The 15,176-nt window shown below is 43.2% G+C and overlaps 1 protein-coding gene across 2 annotated transcripts in view; it reads left to right on the forward strand.

Annotated features, from left to right (window-relative positions):
* Window positions 1-7,564: 7,564 nt before the first annotated feature.
* LOC146612930 (disco-interacting protein 2 homolog C) overlaps window positions 7,565-15,176 on the forward strand; it is a 202,999-nt gene continuing 195,387 nt past the window's right edge. For both annotated transcript variants that reach the window (XM_085378707.1, XM_085378708.1), the window contains exon 1: window positions 7,565-7,811. In XM_085378707.1, coding sequence (XP_085234833.1) covers window positions 7,733-7,811 — 79 coding nt within the window. In that variant the 5' untranslated portion in view covers window positions 7,565-7,732. The remainder of the gene's footprint in view (window positions 7,812-15,176) is intronic.

Raw genomic sequence — 15,176 nt, forward strand, 5'->3', positions numbered from 1 at the left:
AATACTCAAAATACATTTTTTTTAAAAATTAAGTTTTGTATTCATAGAACAGCTAAAAGCTTTCCTGCAAAGGACTAAGCTTCAGTTTTAAAACAGGAATAGTTTTGCTAGATGTCGTTTCTCAGATTTAGTTTGTTTCACTGGTTCTTGTGCTCGGCCCTGTCATACACCTGTTTATTTAATGGGTTTCTTAGAGCTTTGTTACTGATTTTTGGATTTATCTGTGATAAATCGCAGCGTTCAGATTGTACCAACCTGCACAGTTAGAGCCAGAGATGATCTTGAAAAGCTATTCAACTTCCTCTTCACCTGAAACTGAACAAATTTTGCTGCAGACCAACAGGGGGCACCCTGAGTGAACCAGAGTGAATCAAGCAGGTTTTGTAGTTTTCACAATCATTGATAAATTGTCAGATTAGAAATAAAACAGTTGGTGGGCTTTTAGACCTTGCCCATAAAATTCCGGCGTTCGAATCCTTTCAGATTGACTGGATTTACGACAGGAAACACTCTTTTGATGGTTTTGGTTTTCACACAATAATGAGATGTTAGAAGTGTAGATAAGCCACAGTGGAAACTTCAGTGTGCCTATAATAAGCAGCTGGTCGTGGTGATGCCATCAGGATACCATGGAGGTGGTTCATGCTCCACTGATGTCTCTGGCAGAAACGCATTTTTCTACAGTCGGAAACCTGTAAAAATCTAAAAATTTAGCTTTTATTAATCATTTCAACCACTTCTGTCAGAAACATGGTGAGGGGAAATGTTTACTGGAAGTTCAGAGAGTGGGAAGAGTTGTTTAAGTCCAATCTGACCAACTTCTGCAAATGTTGAATTCTCAGTTTATCCATTTCTCTGTGCGTTTGGGTCGGGGTCCAGTAATCCCTTTGGTCTGATTTCATTTGGTAAGCCTTTCAGATGCTGGACAGAAAACCAGAGCTTTTCAGACAGAAATCAATAAAAAGAAAGCCTGAACCATCGAAGCTGGCCAATCAGCAGCTAAACCGACTTTGACGTACCATCGGGCGGATGCTGGTTTGCTGAAAAGAGGGATTGTTGGTGGACACTTCTTGGTTTAGTCGAGGCGATGTGATGTGTGACGCCCATCAGAAGCTTCCCAGTGAGGCACATCTTGAACACTCGGCACTTGAGGTGGGGGATTATTGCAGCCTGCCGCCAGGTGACGACGAGTCTCGGGCCCTCGGATTGTGCATTTCGTTTAAAAAACAAGGCGACTGTTTGGAGTCGTCATTGCGGCTGTTTGAGATAAAAGTTTCCTGCCCAGGTGTCGATGTGAGCGCGAGACATCCAAGGAGCCCAAAACCATTCGACCTGCTCTGTGCAGTTTTGTTTTTTTCTCTTCAGATTAATGTTTGTGATTTCTTGTTCATGTTCATCAGCTCCAAGATTTCCTCTACTGAGAAATAAATGTACAAATGTTTTGTTTTTTTCCTATGTGCTTTTTTGTTTGTTGGGGGGGGGTTAAAGGCTCAACTGGAATGAGAGTAGTTTACCTTGTTCAGAGCGATGTTTCTCACGTACAGTACATTTAACACGCAGTTTGAGATGTCTGTTAAAACCATTTGATCACATGTGGACTGCAGTTCGATGTGGCAAAGAAAACCAATAACCGTGCCATTATACAACAGTCGTTTAACCTGTACATACATAGCTGAGCGCTTACCGTCTCGGGCTTTTATTTTTGTTTTTTACTTTAAGATGTGATTTTCCTGTTACTGGAAGCCTGGAGACACCTTCAGTTTGACACCAGTGACTGCAGGAGCGTTTTTCACGCGGTGTAACTTGCGGTGGATCCCTCGCCTGAGGTCGAGGCGTCTTCTGCCTCTGGTGGCCTCGAACTTTGAGAATACAAACTGGGCATCTCTGAACTGTGAATGTGTGCATGTGTGGAAAAAAAATAAAATGTACCACCCAGCTAATCCAGGCCGATGCAAAAGTGACTCTTTCCACAAGCGCGGTACCTCAGACTGGATGGTACCGCTTTCAAAGGGATCTCTTATTCTGGCGGGAAAGACACCGCGAGCTCCGCGCCTCTTCAGTCTTGCCGGCGTTCATCCAGATGCTCAGCGGTGGCATTTTTGAAGGAGCTCCCTTTTCCTCGTGGACTTCTGCATGGAGCGTCACACTTCATATCAGCCTGTTGGTCGCCTCAGACCTCCTTCCTGTTCGTCCATTTTGACAGTGCCATTTTTTTCTTTTTTCTTTTTGGTTTGTTTTTTTTTTTTGTTTTTTCCTCCACGAGGGTTGCATCTTGTCATTTAAAAAAAAAAAAAAAAGACCCCCTTGTGTTTTTGTGTTTTCATTTTGTTTTTCAAAGATGTATAACAATGAATGCACATCAACTGACTGGAAAAGGACTATGAACTCACTGTGGTTTAACTCATTAACACTCTTACCATGCTACGCTAACAGCTGTGGACAATCGACGACTCCACCGTGTTGGGGTTTGGACAGATAATTTTGCCTAACGACACCTTTAACAGACGTGGAATGGAGGTTTGCGATCAAGAGGGCTTCTCTCTATTTTTTTTGTTTTGTTTTTTTGTTTGTTTTTGTTAATTTTTTTTGTTTGGGTCTTTTCTTCCATCGAGACTGGAATCAAGCGTACATGTCAGCTATAGATAATTTAAGTTACTCTTGTGTCATGATGTAAACTGTCTAATTTGGAGAAAAAAATGTAGCTTACTGAAAAATAAAGATTTAGGCACTGTTGAGGAGCTGCCGTGTGATTTTTTTCTTTCTTTCTTTCCAAAAGGTCTTTTCAAACCTTTCTTGTTAGTTGTTCCATAATTACAGGAACTACAGTCAACATAGAGAAAAATTACACCAAGTTCTTCCCCATGAGCGGGGGGGGGAAAAGTGAAAAACCTTTTTTAAGCAATACCTTACAAAAAAAATCTGATTGCCTTCAGGATGTAAAGTTCAAAGTGGCACTGTTATATTGTTATAAGCATCAATATGCATCACTCAGAATCAGCTGTTTGAACAATGCAATCCAGGATAGAAAGAAAATATCTCTTTGTCGCTGCCGAGTTTTGGCTTTTGGGAGAACTTTTAGAAAAGCCTGATCGTAATAATTCGCAGTAGCAAAGAAGTGTGAAAGGCACAGAGTCGTTCTCAAGCGTTACTCTGAAAGGAGGATGTTTCCAATTTTGGCGATATTGTGATAAAACAGTGATACGTTGTTTGATGTGACGGACATATCCTGGTGTAAAATGACTGGAGCTAATGCCATCGAGAGTATCTGTTTAACCAAATAAGGTTTTGAAATCCATGGAAATCCCAACCATCGCTTTAATGATTCTCAGCGGTGGGGGAGGGGGCAGCAAATTTTTTGGGGTGGCCGGAGCCCCCTTTGGTGGCACCACTGCATGAAGGTCTTTAAGAAGTGGCTTTAGTTTAATTTGTCGTCTTTATGTCACAGGTAAATTGGGTGTTATCTGCATAGCAATGGAAATTATACTAATAATATAAACAAACAACACTTGTCTTTCAATTGAAAACACTTAAGATGTTGTATTTCTTGAACTAATCTTATCTAGACTTCGAACCACGCGGCCAACTGAGCTCCTTTATTAAGCCAATAAGGTGAAAAGTGCGTGCAGTCATGAATAAAGACTGAGGAGTTGAGTTTGACAGGATGGGCTGTACCGACCAGCATGTTCCCATCTTATCCCCCTGTGGTTGGTTAACTTCTCACTTCCTGTTAGCTACTCGTCTCTAGTGTCTGGTGTTTAGTTTTGCTTCCCTCCCCCGTCTCAGTGTCTTTGATCATCTTCACCTGGGTCTCGTTACCCTCCTGTGTCCCCGCTTACCCTTTTCTCTAGATCCACTGCGGTCTTCCCATTTTTGTCTCAGCGTTTGTCGTCATCCCCATGTGTTGTGAAGTTTTATGGTTTAGGTTTGAGTCTTAATTTCATGGAGTTAATTCTGAATAAACTTTTTTAACATCTGCCTGCCCGTGAGTCTGTATTTGGGTCCCTTTGCCTGAAATCCATGACCAAAGTCCAGCAGGAAGAAACGCTACATAGCGGGTTATAATCTCCACATAAATAATATTTTTAAATAACTGGATGTCGTGTAACTTTTAAACTGCTCAGTTAATTCTACCGTCTGTTATATTATTATAACACTGACAGCAGCAGAGAAGTTCTTAGGAGCTTTAAAACAGAAGAAATGTTTAGATTTTCACAAAGTAACTGAAATATTTTGAAGTTATTTACAAAAAGATGTGACACTGTGTCACTCCATTAATGATGACTGAATAAAGTATCACCTGGATGCTTTGTTCCATTAAAAATGAAAACAAACCCTGTTTCTGGTCTCCGTTGTTGGTCTTCTTTTTTATTTTGAGCTCTACTTCTGGACACGGCTGTGAGGAGCATCCATAACGAGTTTAAAACAAGCTGCCTTTGATTGGTTAAATAAATGTCCACATACTGTGAGTTAAAAGCATCTGGGCTTTAGGAAGTTCCTCTGCGTCTTTGTACAGATGAGAGCGGAAAGCCACAAGATGGCAGCATGCTCACAGAGGACCTCCTCCTTTTCTCAGCTCTGTCCTGTCGGATGAGGATGATCACAAAGAAACAAGCACTTTATTTATTTATTATCCAGCTGTGATTCATGGTTATTACACACAAACTACTAAAAATATTTCCAGATATTTTTATTGCTCATACTAAATTTGTTTAGTCTGATGTTCATGACTGGATGCCAACATTGGCATGGTCCAAGTCAGCCTGCAGGTAGATAAATGTGATTAGGAAGGACTGAACTCACTACAAAATAAAATATTTGCTTACATCCATGTCTTATACATTTGTTGTATGGATATCATGCAGTGATGATGCACTAATTAGTGGATAACATAGACTGTATATAAAAGATGTAGCTTACAGGCTGTATATAAATCCTTTATTTAAACAGACATGAAAAATAAAGGCTGGATATACTGAGAACACGTTGGATGTGGGCGTGGCTGTGACCACCAGAGTTTATTGTATCCACTAGAGGCGCTCCAGCATTATGCATGTCGAGGTTCCCATCATTTGAAAAGTGCACATCATGTTGTATCCAGTAAAGTTTGGAACTAGCGACTGAGACCATAAACCCATGAGGGAAATGTCCTGAGGTCACAGAGAAGTCCCCTCAGATGGTTTAATGATTCACAGAGTAAAGGATCCAAACACAGGCCACAGGAGACCAGGGTAAAGTCCAAAATCTAAACCTGTAATCAGTCTGAGGTCACAGTCAGGTGGGCAGTCGAGCATCCGTGAAGCAGGAGAGAGCATGATGAAGGACAAACTGGAGCATGAGAAATTTCTGAAAACTTTCACTGCAAGTAGAAACGACAATTTGTCAGGTGACTGAAGAAAACAGGGTATTTATATACTGTGGAGGGTGATTAGGTCATTGAATACAGGTGGAACTAATGAAAATTACAGAGGAAAAACCATAGACTGTGACTTTTGAAGCCTCAGTTTCAGCATTTTGGCCACTGCATTGCTGTTTTTTTTTTTGTTAAGCTGGAAGTGACCTCATGTGGATGGGATTACTCTATCTTGCTGGTTTTGCGTGCTGCATCCATAATGGGCTTGGGTTCAAAGCACAGACACTGATACCTGCAAATTTCTGCAAAGTAACCGAATAATAATCTGAATTTCTGTCATCGAAGCTGAAACATAAACTTATTAGGTGATCTATATCACAAAACAAGGCCAGGACTGAAGTTGTTCTACACCAAACTCGATCATCCACGCCTTTATGGAACTTGCTTTGTGCACTGGTGTGCAGCCATATTGGAACAGGAAGTGGCCATCCCCAAACTGTTCCCTCAAAGTTGGGAGCATGAGATTATCCAACAAGTCTCGATATGCTGGAACTAAGGCTGAGCCCAACTCCTAAAAACAGCTCCACATCACAATCCTCCGATTATTCAGTCAGACAAGTCCCGTTCCCCTGGCATCTACCAAACCCAGACTCTTCCATCGGATTGCCGGATGTAGACGTGTAATTGGTCCCTCTGGAGAACACCTAACATTACAGTAAGTTGGTGACCTGTGCGCACTATATGCCTCAGCATCCGCTGATCCCACTCTGTGACTTTACGTGACCTAGCACTTAGAGTTGCTTCCACTGAATTCCACTTTTCACTTTTCCACCTGAAGTTAACAGTTCGGTTGGGTGACTGAGTACTTTTGAATATAATGTACCATTAAGCTCCATCTGCCGTCTTTTACCTATATGTAATTTTCTGATTGAGTGGGATATCACTGAGATATCTCTGCTGCACCTAAATAAACATTCACCTAGCAGACTTTAAATGAGTGAATGAGTGATTAAATTTCACTGAGATAAAACAGAAAACAAACGATCAAAATGTGTTTCAGCTGTGATAATCTTTCTAATTAACCCTTCTTTGATCTCTTTTCTGCATCGCAGACTACTTGTTCAAAAGCACATGAACTACAGCTGACATTTATCCATCTTATCAATTAACATAAATGACAGAGTCAGGTTAACAGATTGTGTGTGTCTGTGTGTGTGTTTGTGAGAGAGAAAGTGAATGTGGCGCCCTCTACCGGTGTGTTGTTCATGGTGTGAAAATATTAAGCAGCACTTTGTTTTCATTTTAACTCCTGAAACTTTGACTGAAAATCGATCGGATTAAAAATATTGATTCCTGTGAGTTCAGTCGTGGATCTTTAGGATCACCTAAAGGGAAATTGTGTATGTGAGGCGCGTGAAGGCGGCAATAATTAAGAGGTGTGAGACAGGAAGAGAACAAAATCTGCATTCAAAATAAAAGCACAGCACTGGGGTTTGGATCTTTTGAATTTATTCATCTCCCAAAGTTGTTTCAAAAAGAATTTACTCTTACTAGCTATCAACATACATCCGATATTTTTTAGCAATGCATCATATTCTTTACTTTTAACAGACACACACTGGTGAACCGTAACTTGTCAGTATAAACGAGGTAAGCAGTGAGAACAAACCGTAGAAAAAGGAGAATGTTCAAAATAAACAGTCAAAATCTCCAAAATATATATATCTATAAAATCAGTCAGTAAATAAAATGCATTTCAATGTCTCAGTTAAAAATAATTACATAATCATCCTGACGCCTTTCTTTGAGTGTTTTAACTAAATTCAGATTTTTTTTTAGCCTGGATTGCTCTTGCTTTACCTATTTTTATTTAAAATAAGGAAACAAGTAACTAAAAATATTAACCTGCTTTTATAGTCATATAACATTTTATAACATACTTTATTCTGGAAATTAAATTAAAACAAAAATAAAAATCCAAGTATCACAAAAGTAACATTGATTTATTTTTTAATCTATAATTTATTAGCTCGTAACTTTTAGTTAAAGCCAGCCTGTGAGTCTGATTTACTCAGGTTTAAATTTGGAGGGTGTGAGAGCCACAGGCAGCGGACTGGGCAAAACAGTTGTTTTCTACAGTCATTGGTCTTAACGCTGTGATCTTATTTTGAAAATACAGGTTCCGGTAGCAGCTCTGCAGTGTTAGCTGTAGCTTGACGCTGGTTTGCGGAGAACGCGCAGAGCCGCTGCCGCACACGGAGCGACGCTGACGGACTCGGTGTGACTGACTTTGGATTTTTGTGGTTTGTGGAGCAGCGTGGGGACTGGAAACAGGGAGAAACAGCCGGAAAACAGATATTTAAGTCGGTTTGGAACGGCGGAATGGCGGACCGGGACCCGGTGCCGCTTCCTGCGGAGGTGCGGGCCAAACTGGCCGAGCTGGAGCTGGAGTTATCCGAGGGTGAGTACTTGGGTTTCACCGCGGAGCTCGGCGGCTCTGCTGCTGTTGTTGCTCTGGGACTGTTTGTCCTTGCTGAGTTTGAACTGCTAGGAGATAAAGTGCTGAGCTCCAACAAGTTCAAGTGCATGTCTGTTCACACGCACACACGCTGCCACAATGACTGCTTTAACTGATCTGGATTTGGATGCAGGAGATGTGGCAGTGAAATGGAAACAGAGCTGTCACTGGCTGTGGACAGACTACAGTGCTGTTAGGGGGTTCTTGGATTGAAAGGAGATCATTGCAGGTTCACTCCCCCACACTGACACACAACGTCACCTGACGCCAGGTATCATGGGAATAATACAGATAATAGATAAACATCCCATAAAGTGCTCTGGATGAACTGGAGTGGCTGCTGTGCACCAGAGCTCCACGGTATTGTTGCAGTGAAGCCTGCAGGGCTCCTCATTATTCATAGACTGTTGATTATCTGAAGGAGTTCATCAATCCTTACTCTACATAGTGTCCCAGAGTCCAAACACAGCCACTTTACAGCCAGCATTCACCTTTGAATCCAGCTGTACATCACCTTTTAACACTTAACTGCTTTATTTTGTCTGCTCAGGTTTTCAAAAATTCCCTACAATAATTCCCCAGAGTCAGGTGACGTCTCCAAAATCCACACACATCCACGCTGCTCTGCTAATTCCTGATAAAAATCAAAGAATATGTGTCATTTTTACCCCTAATCTGTTGATCTGTGCATGAATCCTTCCATCACGGCTGATAAACAACCCATAAAGTGCACTTTGAAGCCTCACTGGAGCGCAGGAGGCACACAGCAGCCTGCTGTGGGGATATCCCGGGAATTCTGTGGAGGTTTGTGTTTGTCAGTAGGAAAGTTGTTGTCAGAGAGGTTTTGTTATAAAATCCCGTTGAGCAGAGCCCTGCACGCTGCTTAGATGGTGCACAGGCAGCATGCAGCTGTTAGGAGACACACTTTTCACATGACACACCGCAGCCAGGCAGCCTTTTCTCCAGAGAGGCGATGAATGATTCCCATTATATTCCTGCGCCCCCCCAATAACACTACAGCATGCTATATCGGGTTGTTTTGCAAGATACTGAAATGCAGCTTGGGTATTGATTTTCTCATTAGCCCCCCTCACCACCACCTCCCTCTCTTTCTCCCCCTCCTTCCTCCTTGTTCTTCTTCTACTTCAGATTGATATGTCACATTGCTGCAGACTCACTCTCAGCCTGGAGAGTATCATAGTGTCATATTTCAGCTTCCTGCGAGCAGTGTTTTCCCTGCTTCTCTCCGAGGCTTTGTGAGGCTCGGCCATGTATGGAGAAAGAAGACGGCACAGAGGAAGAGGGAGGGAGGGAGGGGAAGAGATTGTAACAGCTGACTCTGAATGCACACATCGCATTTTAATGTTTCCACCGCTGCTGCTGTGAACGCTGAAAAGATGAGACAAGTAGTGGTGATGAAGAGGAGGGATGGATGGGGCGGGGAAGGTTGCACATATAAACCGCCAACTCGGAGTTCCTCCAGTGTAAACAAGTGCATCTCTGGGAAACGGGGTCAGATGCCCCGCTGCAATATTTACATGCTTTGTTGATGGCGCGAGAGTCTGCGGTGGCGGCGGATGCAAAGCTTCCCCGCGTCCTGCAGACTTTGACCTAATTTTTCAATTTCCACGCATCATCCCTCCTCCATGCTTTGAAGCCTCTCGCCTCGGGGGAGTGGTGGCAGAAAACGCTGTTGTCAGCACTCAGGTGAAGGCAGAGCTTCACAGGGACCTCGTATCCTGCTGAAGAGCCCTTGAGCAAGGCAGTACACCCTCTTGTTTCCCCCCTAACTGTCATCAGGTGGTGGGAAGCATCCTCAAAGTGCTTCAGGTGATGGAACAAACATCCCCTTTATACACTGCATGAAAATGCTCTCTGAGGAAGTATGAGGATAATGGGTCATATACCTGGAGGATGAGTGCCTTGCTCATGGGCACAAAGTTCCTGTAAAGCTGTGTCGACACCTGGACGCTCACAGTGATGACGATGGCAGCACAAAGCAAAAAAAATAACCTCTGCTTTTTCTCTCAGCCTGCCTCTCTGCTCAAACCCTACCAACAGTTCCTACATTTCCCAGAATTCCCTCTGTTCTGAGCACCATCAGGGCACAGGTGTGAACTTGAGAATGAATTTTAAAGCCTGCTGGGCGGACGCTAGATTGAGCAGCGCGGTGAATAGTTGTGATTGAGATAAAAGAGGAGGCGACCTCTCACTCGGACGCTGACCTATCGCATCGCTGCAGTGCATCCTGGGATAGCTGGGGCTCTTAGTGGTCTGTAGTTTTTGCAGGAGACCTTCTGGGTGTGGCACAAATGTGGCATGTTTTAATAATAATAATAACTTTATTTGTCAGACTTGGAGAAAATAGAAGCTTGACTGACTTCTCCCCAGTCTGAGTTTAAGAGCACCGCTTTCATTTTGCTGCTGGATCTGATTTTGGAGAAGAAGGGCTGGGAAACGAATGTCGCAAACACCCTCACCCTGCAGGTCTGCAGCCTGGACACGGTCCTCACAGAGACAGACACTCCCGCTGAAACACACAACCCCGCGCTCGTCGTGCAGCTGCAGACTGACGGGCTGTCCTCAGCTAATCTGGCTGCTGGCTGAATATTAAGCTCTGCAGTCCAGCCCAGATAACAAGCTGTCCATCCCAACACACTGCAGATTACACACACACACCAGGCTGACCTCAGCTGCTCTGCAGTGCTCGTGCATTGTTGTCTCTGCTGTAGTTTTGATGCAGATTTAGGGTTGTTTCCGTTTTCTTTCATTATGCGCTGCTCCAGCTGCCAGGAGGGCAAATGCCAGTCAGCTCTGTGGGCATCTCGTCGCCTGTAAACAGCCCAGGAAACATTAAACGCATCATTTCTCAGTCCAGTTTTTGGAGTCTACCTTTGCTCAGGCTTGCTCCGGGTACTCCTGCTTGTCCCAAAGTCCAAAGACGTGCACATCAGATTAATTGCTGATAGGAAATTGTCTCTAGGTGTGAAAACAAACCCTAAACTAAACAAAGACAGACTTTTTCCACTTTTGACACATTGTCTCAAACTTACTCTCCTTGACATCAAGGAGAGGGCGATCCTTTGCATTAGAAAGATTCTAAAATTAAAGGCATACCAGTCTTCTTAGGCCGCGATGTCCGACTTTTCCGGCAGCTACACATTTAACGTTCCACATCCACAATGTTTTTTTTTTTATTTCTTTATTTTTTGAAGTTTCCTGATTATCTGGTTATCTAATAATATTCACAGGTCTTTGACTCTCCTCTGTGCTGTCAGCCGTGTTGAACTGATACACGATGATGACTGTCTAATTAATTAATCAGCAGATAATTGAAGCTCTTGCTTTGGCTGCAAACGTCCAGCTGCTCGCTGACCTGTTTGGCACGTTGGGTAAAAAAGTGAAAGGCTTCAGCTCGTTTCATTTTTTAGATTTCGAAGGGGCGCGCTCGTGCAAAAGCGAGCTGCTTCATTGGTTTGTAAGTGTATTCATCTCATGGCAGAACGTATTGAAAGTTACTTCAGTGTCACATTTCATTGAATCGAGAAGTGAAACCCTTTGGCGAGCTTGGGCTGATGTTAAAATCGCTCTTGCTTCACTCACATCTGGTCCTGATAAGAGTCCTGTGTGAGACTTCGGCAGTGAGTCTGTTATTCTGAAGCGCTCACTCTTCCCTCTTTCTTTCTTTCCTGAAAGCTCGTTCTGTCCGTGGCTCAGCAGAAGCGCTTCCTCTCAGCTCTGATATTTGAAAAGGACTCCAGTGTTCCTTCTCTGTGATTTATCGCCCGTATTTCGACCCAAAGGCAACAGGTTTAACTGACAGAAGTGTGAATCTGAGCGTGAGCAGTCTTCTGGATCTGTAGGGCCGTTTCCCAGAATTCATCTCTCGGAAACGTGGGCCACCTAAGTTCACGTGGTTTAAAGCAGATCTGAGGTCTGAGTGCTGTTTGGAGCTAGCACTGCGTGACTATCAGTTTTCCACAGGGCTCTGGTGCAGTTTAGGGCAGTGCTTAAGGCTTTATGTCGTGGCTGGTGAAGTCTTGAATAATTCAATCTGAGGAAACGGAGATCTGCATGTGAATGTGCAGAATCGGCAGCTTTCTGGTGAACTCTGAGTTTGAAGGCTTTAGTGGCGTGTGGGTGCGAGCTTTCTGCAAGTGACCAGCAGAAGTGGAAGTCCTGGCCCAGATTTCGCCGTCTGCAGTGAAAAGTCTGAAACTGTGGCTGTTTCTGCACATCGGCCGGTGGCTTCCCAGATTTTATTGACTGAATAATTGTTTTGTCCATCACACGAACGGTTAAAGAATCAATCATCCTGCAGCCGACTGATCCTTTTAACTGTACAGGGCGATTTCTTCCACCGTGATAATTATTATTGAGTTTCAGCCGCAGGTCTTTCGGTTTCTTTGCAGATGAATTCGCTTCTCGGAGTTTGTCAGAACAGGATGTGATGTGACGTTTTTGGCAGATTTTCAGAAGCTTCCTGCTGAGTGACAGCGTCTGTGCAGAGATGGAGCTCTGATCCTTCTGACAGCTCGCTGTGAATCAAGATCTTCTGGGAAACGCCACTGCTGCGTCCAACCCAGCTTTCTCCTTTTGAGTAATTTGAGATGTCATCATCAGAAAAAGGGAAGGCGGCGAAGAATGCACGCAAATAAACACGTTTTTTGGTTTGTTTTTAAGAGCTGTGTGCAGAATGTCCAAAGACCGCAGATATTTATTTGCTGAGCGAATCCTGGAGGTGTAGCTGCTGACTGTCCAGCTCGGTTCTCCTCTTCCTCTCGCCTTTTTTGTTGCATTAACGAAAATCCCCCAAAAGGTAAACTGGAAATGTAAATGCTGTCACCGGGCTCAGATAAATGTCTCCTTCTCTGCGATTCTTTGAAAACGAGCTGATTAATTTTTCATGAAGCGCAGACAAAGATGTCATTTTCCTCCCTAACAGCCTGAAGTGAACCGTGGGATTTCTCAGTGTTAATAAAAGGCCACACTCTCTGAGCCTCCCGCCTCACAGCCTAATGTATTCAGCCGGTGACGTTTTACTGAATCAGGTACAAGTTATGGACTAAAAACTGACACCTTTGCATTTTCCTCTCTCTCTTTGCCTGCAGCCTCACACGTCTTCTATTTAATTTTCTTTAAACTTTCATTTTCTTTTAACGGCCAGAGATTCAGGTGGAGTTCACAAACTCTGACATGTGGCTAAAATGAATGAATTCATTCGGTGAGCTTCCATCAGAGCTGGCCGGAGGCCCGTTTCTGCTCTGCAGTCTGTAGTGATGCAACATGTGGTGCACACATACCTTTAGACCAGGGGTGGGCAACTCCAGGCCTCGAGGGCCGGTGTCCCTGCAGGTTTTAGATGTGTCCTTGATCCAAAACAGCTGATTTTGACCCAAGGTGATATCTAAAACCTGCAGGACACCGGCCCTCGAGGCCTGGAATTGCCCACCACTGCTTTAGACAGAGGAATTAACTGTATATTTACCTGTATGTACTCAGAGTCCAGATTAAGGCTGCCATCTATCATCTATCAGCATTTGCAGAGAGTTTTAGTTCCAGACTAAATGACCAGTGAAGAAGTTTTAACTGCACATTTAATCCCTGCGATGTGTCAATATAAGAAAAACAGCACAACTCAGTTTGTAAATAAAATCTAAAGAAATCTGTCAGCAGTGTAAAAATAACAGAAAACTAATTTCATGCCTTCATCTGCTGAGATGATCACTGACAGTGACGAGGCTCTGATGCCCAGGGAGGAGCCTGGAGCCCGTACCTCATTAATGTCTGCACTGCAGTCGAACGTCTGAGATTCAAGGCGCGGATGTTGCTCTGATTACTGCAACAGGTGGGCGCCGCAGCAGCAAGTGATGGCTTTACACTGGCGGTTAAAACCAGGTGTGGTCCGACCTTCGGACTGGAGATTGTAACAGACTCTGCAACGTAAAAATGAATCACACACACATACAAACATACCCCTCCGACGCTGACTGAGTGAATACTCAATGATTGTGGTGAAGTTTTAAGTCGAGTTGTCTGCAGAAGGAGTTTTATTTACATCGCTGATGACACTGATGATGTTTACGTGGACTTGAGTGTTCTGTGATGACTTGATACTTTGCTTCCCTGATTTCTTTCTCGCAGTCAAACCAAAGTTGCTAATCTGAAAATTATTTATCAGTTGACCAACAGATCGTCTCCATCCGACCCGTCACATCTAGAGGTCCTAATAAGTCATCAGAGGGCTTTTTCATGTTGAGGAATCTGAACTCTGATGACTTTGCTGATGTTCGGCTAAATTAAAGTGTTTCATGAGTCACCTGTGCAGCTGCAGATTTTTAAAAATTTTTTTTCCCCTTGTAAACTTGTCAACATGCTTTAATTCATTTATCTAATGTGCAGCCTGTTTTCTCTCAGTCAGTGTCCCCTCCCCCCCTGTGTTTTATAAGATGGATAGTACTGAGGGTTTTTTTTTCATTGTTTTTTTTTAGCACAAATAGAGTCAACTGAGCAGACTGTACATAAACGATGGCAGTAACAACTATGATATTGCTCATTTAAGTGCCGTTTTGAAGCATCCGTGTTTACATTTCCGCTTTGTTTCTTTGGAGTCTGAAATGACTGTTCAGATAGCAGGGTGGTTATCATGATAAGGTATCAGGAAATGTTAGCAAGTGTGTCCAGATGCATAGTTGTATCACAAAGACACAGATACCTGCTATAGTGCTACACTACACATACACTTCATACATTTCAGCAGAATTCTCTGATAGTTGAGACCTTGAGTTCAGACTCCCAAGGTCAGGTAAAGCCTGGAAGATGGCTAACTGCTAGCTAACTGCTACAGCTAGCTAGGAGCTAGCTAACTGCCACATCTGTAAAAGTGCTTCAGGTGTTTAACTCTTTCCTCCATAAAGACGACATTTGACCACCTCCCCTGTATAATGAGTTTTACACCTCAGTGTGGATCATTAACGAGGTTTTGCGATCTTTTGAATAGTTTCTGGGATTTTTGAAGGCTAGCTGCGCAGCCAAACACCACCCTCACTAACTTCTGATCCACAGTCATAGTCAAAGACCTGAAATGTGACAGAAAGCACTGATTTCAGAGCAGAGCTTCAGGGGTTACTGCTAATAAACTTTGAAGGGTTGAAAAGTTCAGATTATTAATGATGGATGTGCTGAAAGTACTTTTCATATCAACTTTTCTGTCCTTTGTGCACTTTATCCGCTTCCAGGAACAGCATCTCTGCTGGTTTCGAGCAGCTTCTACCTCGTTGTTCATGATCTTAAAAAACTGCTTTAGTT

Source organism: Diplotaxodon limnothrissa, linkage group LG18 (genome assembly GCF_057381915.1).
Source record: "Diplotaxodon limnothrissa isolate DT_005_m linkage group LG18, D_limnothrissa_male_GT1.1, whole genome shotgun sequence".
NCBI lineage: Eukaryota > Metazoa > Chordata > Actinopteri > Cichliformes > Cichlidae > Diplotaxodon > Diplotaxodon limnothrissa.